Raw genomic sequence first — 9701 nt, 5'->3', positions numbered from 1 at the left:
ACTGGCAGAATTATGTTTCCTAAAGTTTCTCTTGGTTTAAAGACCTTTGCTATGATTGGCATGCAATGAAAACATTTTGAACATTAGAGCCACCAAAAGACTTTAAAATTATTTAATTCACAACCTGATACATTTAATTCTAGCTCTAGGTCCACCAAGACAAACATATCTAGGTGGTTTTGAACAGCTTGGTCATCAAAGACGACGAGCTGCGAGGATAGGTGCGTTGTTCGGAGCTTCGCCGGATTGAAGCTGGGTTGATGGAGCTCACTGTTGAAGCAGGGTTAATGAGGGCCACGAGGCTCGCCGAACTAGAAGCTGGGTCTTTCTGTTTTGGCCAAGCTTGCCGTTCTTTGATCTTTCTGATGGGTTTTTAATGTATTGAGGCTCGCCGGAGTTGGGACACTCGTCACCGGAAAATGGTATCGGCCGGCGATGAATTTCGCTGGATTAGGAGGGCATTTTGGGATTTTGCTAAAAATAAATTGGTCAAAATAGTTGATTAAGGGGTAATTTACAAAAAAAAAAAATGTAATAGAGGGTTTATTTGCACCCAAAAAATTAGGAGGGGTGTTTTTTTTTTTGTTTTTGTTTTTGTTTTTTCTTTTTTTTCTTTGCACTTAACCCAACAGAAATAAAGCAAGCTAAAAATATTATAAGAGGACAGAGAACACATAATGTACCATGAAGAAAGGACCAAAAAAGCCCTTCACTTTGTCACTAACAATGAGGTCATAGATCCAACAGCTTCTTTCGAGGATTAGATCTTAATCCAATGTTAAGTTTCAAAGATGAACTAACAACAAAATCAACTCCAACAGATTCAAGCTACCATATGTACCAGTGTTACAACAAGTTTAACAAATTTTTTTATGTTTAACAACATTAACTAATGGTACTTACATGAACTGTTACAAATATACAAGAGAGATTTTTATTCCATTTTAAAGTTGGTAAAAGAGTGGGAAAATTTGGGAGCTCAATAAATAAATCTTCACTCCCTTCTTCCTTTTCAAAGAATTTTTTGGAAAATTGTAGTAGTTTCATCACCTACTGCTTTCCCAGCTTAGTGTCCTCTTTTATGCTCATTTCTATCCCTCCAACTGCACTAAAACTTTGATCATCCGTGCCAATGGCGGACGAGGAATCAATCCCGGACCCTGCTTGGATTTCCTTGAACATTGCCATGACTTGAATCATGGTGGGGCGTAGCCACGGTCGGTCATCCAAGCATGCACAAGCTACCTTCAGGTGCTGCAGCAGCTCAATCCTTAAGCCGGGGACTTCTTCGTTCATTAGCCGTGGATCAAAGACATCACTTATTTTCATGTTGGCATGCTGCTTCACCCACCCCACAAGATTATTGTCACCAAAATCAGATGAATCTATTGGTTGTTTCCCGGTTAACAACTCAAGCAACACTACACCATAGCTGTAAACATCGCCTTCCGTTGAGCATCTAAAGCTCTGGTAGTATTCAGGAGGGACATAACCAGGAGTGCCTTCTAGTGTGCTGACACTCAAGTGTGTGTCCACCGCGCTCATGAGCCGTGCCATACCAAAATCAGAAACCCTAGCTTCCAAGTTCTCATTGAGCAGTACATTGCTCGATTTCATATCCCTGTGAATTATACGAGGAGTGCAATCATCATGAAGGAATGCTAATCCGCTTGCAGCCCCAATCGCAATTTTCCTCCTCGCAGCCCAATTTAATTTGATCCCAATATTCTTCCGGTCATGTAAAACATCGAATAGGCTCCCATACTTCATGTACTCATAAACCAAAAGCCTTTCTCCTCCCACCTTGCAATACCCCAAAAGAGGAACGAGGTTTCGATGCTTGATCTTCCCAATGGTTTTTATTTCAGCAGTGAATTCCCGGTCACCCTGCCCACTAATGTGTTTTAGTTTCTTGATTGCTACAATGCTACCATCTTTCAATTGGGCTTTGTAGACATCACCAAAGCCACCCGAGCCTATACGGCCGTCAATGTGGAACCTATTCGTGGCTTCAAGAAGATCAGCAAAAGTGAGGTTCCTAAGGGGCTTTTCAAATGTCTCCAGGGTGATGCTCAATGCCTCCCGAACACTGGGTAGCTTCCATGCGGTAGTTGCAGTACCTGAATGGGAATGACCATCAATATAAGCTTCGAGAGAAGCCGCCTCCTTTTTCCTCCTTTTATTGGTTTCAACGGCAATTATTATCAGACCAAAGATGCAGAATAGGGAGAACAACAGTCCCATCGCCACGCTCCCTGCAAGAGATGCTTGTCTCCTGTGAGACTTCTGATGCTGGCTGTTTCCGGAGTTAGAAGTCCCGCAAGTTGGAAGAGGATAGCCACAAAGGCCTGAATTATTCATGAATCCGGAAACCGGAAGTGTATCAAATGGAGGCACTTGAGGAATCATCCCAGAGAAATTGTTGTTCGACAGATCAATCTCGCTAAGCAATGAAAGGCTAGTCAAGGATTGTGGAATCAACCCATTAAACCTATTATAGGACAGATCAAGAATGGCTACATTATTCAAGCCATCAAGTTCTTCAGGAAGAGAACCGGAGAGATCATTGTGCCCCAAATTCAATACAGAGAGATAGTGCATGGACCCAAGCTCCTTTGGAATACTACCATCCAACATATTGTAAGAAAGGTCAAGAAAAATCATCGACCCATTGTGATTGAAAGTGGGCCGAATAAAGCCATTGTACACTCTAGTGAAGTTGCAGGGATGCTTCGTAGAGATTCTATTCAACTGTTCCGGTCTGATTCCTCCAAACTCAAGCAAATTCCCAGCTCCATGACACTGCTTACTACCATCATTCTTGATATAAGCATATCGCTTTCCGGTGAGCAATGACACTGAAATATTGCCAGATTGTTTGAACAAAGCAGGAGGAATAGTCCCACTCAACTTATTGGTGCTGAGATCCAACCATAGTAGGCTACGACAATCTCCCAGCTCCGGTGGGATGCTTCCATTGATCGAGTTGTTTCCGAGCTTGATGATCACAACTTTCGCCAACCGGCCAAGGCTGGCCGGAATTTCACCACTCAACCGGTTGTTCGATAAGGAAATCCAATTCAAATTAGTACAATCCCCCAAACCAGCTGGAATTGTACCCTCCAATTCATTGAAATCAAGAATCAAATTCTCCAGTGTTTGGATGTACATAAGCTCATTTGGTATCTCCCCATGAAGCTGATTCAACCAAATGATCAAATCTTTCAGCTTCGACAGCGACCCTAAGCTAGACGGAATCGTCCCATTGAGGAAATTGAAGCTCAGATCAAGCGAAACCAACTCCGAACAGTTACTCAGACTCTCTGGGATTGGACCATTGAAATTATTGTTCTGAAGATAGAGCACTTTCAAGCTCTTTCCATGGTCTTGACCACAAAGTTCCCATGGAATAGAACCAGAAAGATTATTAGAACTCAAATCCAAAGTCTCCAAATATGGCAATTTGGAGAGTGAATCAGACAACCCACCATCGAAATTGTTGAATGACAACACCAAAGTCTTCAAATTGGTGAGGTTGAGAAGGGTATCAATTGGTAGTTCACCAGAGAAGTTGTTACTAGAGATGTCAAAAAGTTGCAAAGAAGAGCATGAACTAAAGCTTTCAGGAACAGTACCAGACAATTTGTTCTCAGAAATATCCAACTCTACTAAGCTCGAACATACATCAGTGACATACCATGGTATCTCGCCGTGAAAATCATTGCCGGAGAGGTACAGCAGCTCTATGCTCCCACTCGGAATCTTCGGAATGGGACCCGAAAACAGGTTGTTGGTGAGGTTCAAGAAACTCAGGCTCTTGCAGCCGGAGAGGACGGTGCTAATGTCGCCGGAGAATTTGTTCGACGACAAGTCAAGATGCTGCAGAACAGAGCAGTCGCTGAAAGTAGGAAAAGTTGAGCTTAAATTGTTCTGAGAGAGATCGAGATGTTCCAAGGTAAGACACTTAGATACCGGAATAATAGCTCCGGCGACTTTGTTCCCCTTCAAGGACAAGTATCGGAGGTTGCCGCAGCCACCAGAGAACAGCCAGGGGAGGACGCTTTCGCCGGAAATCCGATTGTTGGAGAGATCAAGAAACTCTAAATTGAGGTTTAGATCAGCGTAGGCAACAACTGTGAAATCGAGGTTGTTCTTGGAGAGGTTCAGAGTCCTCAAGCTCGAGCAAGAGGACAAGCTGGAGAGCTCCGAAATCGAACCCGAGAGGCCATTTTCGGCTACATCTATCGAGCTGAGAGACTCACTGCATCGAGATTTAGCAACCCATTTGAGCGAACCAGTGAGGTTTGTGCTCTTCAACGAAAGGGTCTCTAAATTGGGAAGAGTAATCAGAAAAGAACAAACAGATCCAAAATCGAGATTTAGATGAACAAAGCTCAGATCTATTGACGATACTCTAGAATCTCTGCATAATACTCCAGTGAAATTACATGGGTTTTTGTTGAAATGCCAGTTTTGGAGTGTGTTTGGACTTGAAAGTGAAGCTTTGAAGTTCAGAAGTTGCTGTGAGTCTTTGGAGAGTCCATTAATGGACGCTGATGAAGCTTTTAGAGAGAGTAGTGTGACATATAAGAAGAGTTTGTTTGAGGTGAGAGAGTGGTAGTGGTGGTGATAGTGGGGGCTATTGAGAGTTTTCATCTTCACATCTCAGATGGGGAGGTACTGGGTTTGGTTTTCGTAGGCTTTAATTTCAGCTCAGAGAGAAAAAGTCGCAAGAAGGGTATATATAGGGAGGGATGAAGAGGGAGAGGTCACAGCGGGGAGGGATGAAGAGGTCCATCACAATAAAAACTGTGAATGAGGTAATACACCAACTGATAATAGTTGTAGAATTCACTAAAATAAAATTCTTATGATTTAATTAATTAATTTTACAAATAAAAATATATTAAAAATGTAGAAAAGCTTTTTTCGTCCATCACATGCCATGTAGCCCACACCCATTTCTCCCACTATATCTCTAATCTTTTTCTCTCTATGTATAATAATTATATATATGTATATATTTTCTTTCTCTGATACAATCTGTTTGTCTCTCTAGCTTTATGCGTACGTGCGATAATGGATGGATCCCATCACTGTCCATGTTATTGTATTTGTTCACAATCGCGAGGATTAATTAAGGAAGTGATTAAAGCACTTCTATTTTATGAATGATCTTCTTCTTCGTTTTTTCAATAGAGAGAGAGAGAGAGAGGAAAAAAATAAAAATAAAAAGCCAAAACTAATAGCATACGCGGACAGCTTCCCCTGTTGAGAAGAGGTTGCCTTTGTGATAGGGTTATCTCCGTAGGTTGCGCCCGGTAAGAACAAATTCCTCTCGTGTGAAATAGTGATTCTATATATGTAGGTTATAATATTTTTGTAAAGCTCCAATGTAATTCTACATGCATACATCGCAACATCCTACATTGATCTTATATACTTATTAAGGGGTGGAGTGCTAATTGCAGTCGCGTAAGTGACTGTTCATTCACAATCACAATTAGGACTGATTAGTTTAAAATGTATTAATTATTTTGAATTTATATTTTTATGGCACTCTATTAACATTATTTTTTAGACAAAAATATCCTTTTAAATTATGTCTTTCTTCTTATGTAATCTTTTAATCAATTCATATGAGAATGTGTGTGTGTATATATATAATAATAATAATAATAATAATTAACGTGATGTGAATGGATACTGAAAAAGGAAAAAAAAAAAAAAAAGTGAAATAGGATAATTCATTCACAAGAAATGAATCCTGAAAAAAAAAAAGAAAAAAGAAAACGAAAACGAGATAGAAAAAAATCCAAAAAAGAAGAAGTAAAAAGAACAAGATAGATTCTGAGATTTAAAAAATATATATACAAAATTAGTTTTATATACATATATATTTCTTTTTTGGTGAAGGAATTATTTCCTTTTTTTTTTAAAAAAATCCATTTATACAAAAATAAAAACAAAAAGAAACATATATATATATATATAGGAAAAAACAAAAAAGGAAGAAATATATACTCGATTTTTTTTATTTTTTATTTTTACCTTTCTTTTTATTTTTTTTGGATTTTTTTTTTTTTCCTTCTTCCTTTTATTTTTTTCCAAATCCATCCATCTCTTGTGAATGAATTATCCTATCTATATTTTTTTCCTTTTTCAGAATTCATTCACATAACTATCACACATACTCTGCATTGGGTAAACAACCAATACTTCAACAACCGATTGGCCCAGTCTTAGGCGAAAGGGCCATGAGGGACGAACACGTACCGTTACTAATGAAAGCACTCCATCTATTTCGAATTCTTTCTAACTTCCAAGCTACTTAACTCAACTAAATGTCTATGTCATTTTCACCTTCCCTTTCAAAGGTTCGCTCACCACCTCACAGGCACGATTCGGGACTATAAAACAAGAAGCAAAGTGGGCGACGAAGCTAGGACCAAATTCTCACATGTCCGTTTCGTTATTAGAACCTTTTTTTTTTTTTTTTTATGTCAAAGACTCGAAGCTACACGCAAATTCTCATTGGAAATCTAAAACAACATAGGCTCAATGATGGGCAAAGTGCGGAGGTAGCTCTTTTCGAAACCTAAAGGCAAGTAGCACTTACAAAAATCCATAACGCACCAACAAGATAAGACTAGATTCAATAGTATTTGCAAGTAGGGCTACTGGGCGACAATCTAAGGATAGAGGCCAGGTCAATAACCGCTAAACAGGACAAAGGCAATTTAAGCTAATGCAAGAAGGCAAGACAATGGATTGATTCGATTAAAAGAGGAGAGAAGAAGAGAAGAAGAAATGTTAGATAATTTAAAAGGGTATTTTTTTTCTTCTATAAAGTAATGTTAGTAGAGTCCCATAAAAATAGAATTTCAAAGAAATTAATGCATTCAAAACTAAACAATCCTAACGCGATTGTGAATGGCCAGTCACTTGCCATTAGCACTCCTCATACTTATTATAACATTTTTATTATGTTTTTCACTAATAATGTAAAACGACCACTATTTGGTCGGATAGAATTCTAATTGACTATGTAAAATTAACCAACCAACTTAAATGGTGCACGTGAATTAATTTGATATGCCCAACTTACCCTTTATCTAATAGAGTAATACTCTGAGTGTGAAAACTAATCACTTTTCAGTTCATTGATAACATTATTGCTTTGAAGTGGTACATTACCAAGATTATAAATTATCTTATAATTTGCTTAGAGAGTTAATAAATGAGCTCTAATTTTTTATAAATGCATTTCACTTTGAATATGTAATTATAAAGTAAAATTGATATTTATGTCATTTAATTTTTTAAAAATGAAGTGAATACTGATAGGGAAAAATAAACCTAACCTACCTTGACCTAACGATAGAGGCAACTAAGAGTTGACTAGCCGCTAAACCTCTTTGACTTTCGAACGATGATATTTCTATCGGATAAGAATAATAATATTTCATTATCAAGGATAATGAAAGATGACGTGGTACAACAGGGTAAGGATAACCTTAGCACAATTTGAGGAAGTCAAAAGGGTTAAATCATATCCCTGACAAATCTGGCAACAAACGGATCTCCTCTGATCTCGCATAAGCGAATCTCCTCCGATCTCGCACAAGCAGATCTCCTCTGATTCCGTAAATGAACTAAGGGAGAGCAACTATAAGAATGAGATCCTACCAGTCAATAAAGGTATGACAAAAAACTATTATTAAATCCCTGCCTTTCTTTTAGACCTCCGGTAATTGACTTGATCGTCGGAGAGCTCTTGGCAGGCACCACACCGGTGCCGTCAAGATTCATCAATTGTGACGACCCTGGATTTTTCAACCTAGTGTGTCCTGTGATGACCCGAAGCGGATCTAAAATGCGAAAGCAAAACAAAAAAAAGTCCTTAGAGATGTACGTCATCCCCAAGACACTAATGGCCCTTTGAGGAGTTTCGAGGCTCAACGGAAGCAAAACGAAGATAATGGTATCAAAACCTTACCAAAGGAAGGACCAAGGGTAAAATGGTCATTTTACCCTAAGAGGAAGGAATTTGACTTCCAACAAGTCAAATGAGAACAAAAACATCCAAAAACATCATTTGGTAACTTCACATGAAGTCCCAGGGCCAAAGGAAGTGAAATCCCAGATGAACCCTATCCCAGTTTGAACCTAAACTGGCACCCTCTTACTAAAACAAGGATATCAAGTGGTACAAATAAAATTTAAAGCTCTAATTAGTATCATTGGAAATTTTATTTTGACATGGTCAATTTAGACTCAAGAACAGACCAATTCGGAATTAAAAAAAACAGATAAAACAATTTGAAGTCGGAGGTGCAGTGCTGAACAAAGACACACACACACCCATGAACAGTACGGACGAGCACTCGTCTAAGGGCGAAGAGTGCTCATACAGAGCATGCCCCAGGGTAAAAACCCACTGCCTTATTTACGAGCGCTCGTCCCCCATGGATGAGCGCTCATCTTGCAGACAAGCTCAACAGCTTTTTGGGTTTGAAATGTGATTTTGAGGACTTTCTGGGCCTTTATGAAGAAAACACAAAGAAGAAACCCCTCGTCAAAATCAAGTTTTCTACCTGACCCCATAGACTGAAACAAAAAAACTCACTGTGAAATGTCTAGAATGCCCCTAGATCAGATTAGGCTCAGAACGGCAAAAATGCAACTTTGCACCAAGTATGCATTTGACCCCAAATGCATTTCTAGGCTGAAACGAATATGCACACAAACGTAATGAGTGATTTTGAGCATGGGGGAATGGTCCGCGAAATGACTGATGAAAAATCTGACCCCCCGAAGGCCAAAAAGGCAAATATGCACATGAAATGAAAATTTTGAAAACCAAAATTAACAAATTATTGAAAATTACCATTTGGCCCTTGGCCATACTTCATACATGATTAATGAGACCCTATGAAAGAGTAAGAATGGAATTCCCACACCCGATGCAACCATGGTGAAACAATAACTTGTCATTTTTCAATACTTTCATAATATCTCATGAATTCAAAAGTTACATAGGGTACAAAATAATTGTCATTGGCCTCCGGCATTATCTCATACATATCAAATACATTCCAAATGGTGTGCTTATACACACATTACATGTTTGAAATAAAATATACAAGTTTTGAAATATAAAGTTACAAGTGGCATTTCAAGCCAACCTTTACAAGAACGAAAACCTTCAAGTCTATAATCATCCAAGTATAATGAAAATCTCGAACCTTGATTCATGTACCTGAAAAATGCTTCGGTAACTTTGGGGTGAGCAACATAAAGTTACTCGTAGGAGATGAGCATGCAAGGACCTAACGTTTTACAAGATTATCACATTAAAGTGAAACAATTCAAAAGGATCATGCCACCTAATGTCTAGGTCAAAGGTGAGACTCAGAGAGCATCCTAAGCTACCTTAGATCATTTCTAGCATAAATGACATCCTTCATGCAATTCCAAACAACATAAGGGCATGCTATGTAAAACAACAAGATATAGGTTCTCAAAGCCCTCAACTTCAAATCTAAAATACAAAAACGACAAAAGTGGGTCATGCCACCTAACGTCTATGTTCCAAATGAATCTATAGGATCATTTCTAAGCTACATTTGAACATTTTAATATAAATGTACTTAACAACATCAAAGACATGCGATGATTCCTTACAAATCATAATGCAC

The 9701-nt window shown here is 38.6% G+C and overlaps 1 protein-coding gene across 1 annotated transcript; it reads right to left on the bottom strand.

Moving 5' to 3' along the window:
• Positions 1-680: 680 nt before the first annotated feature.
• On the bottom strand, positions 681-4833 carry LOC132267278 (systemin receptor SR160-like). The gene has a single exon (XM_059768403.1). The coding sequence runs from the start codon at positions 4654-4656 to the stop codon at positions 1051-1053; it is 3606 nt and encodes a 1201-aa protein (XP_059624386.1). The 5' UTR covers positions 4657-4833; the 3' UTR covers positions 681-1050.
• Positions 4834-9701: the final 4868 nt, after the last annotated feature.

This window comes from Cornus florida, unplaced genomic scaffold, assembly GCF_030987335.1.
Source record: "Cornus florida cultivar Cherokee Brave unplaced genomic scaffold, ASM3098733v1 CherokeeBrave_3.0.0_Hap2_Chr07, whole genome shotgun sequence".
NCBI classification, from domain to species: Eukaryota; Viridiplantae; Streptophyta; class Magnoliopsida; order Cornales; family Cornaceae; genus Cornus; species Cornus florida.
Note: the sequence above shows the minus strand (reverse complement) of the source record. Positions and strands in the feature narration are given on the sequence as shown.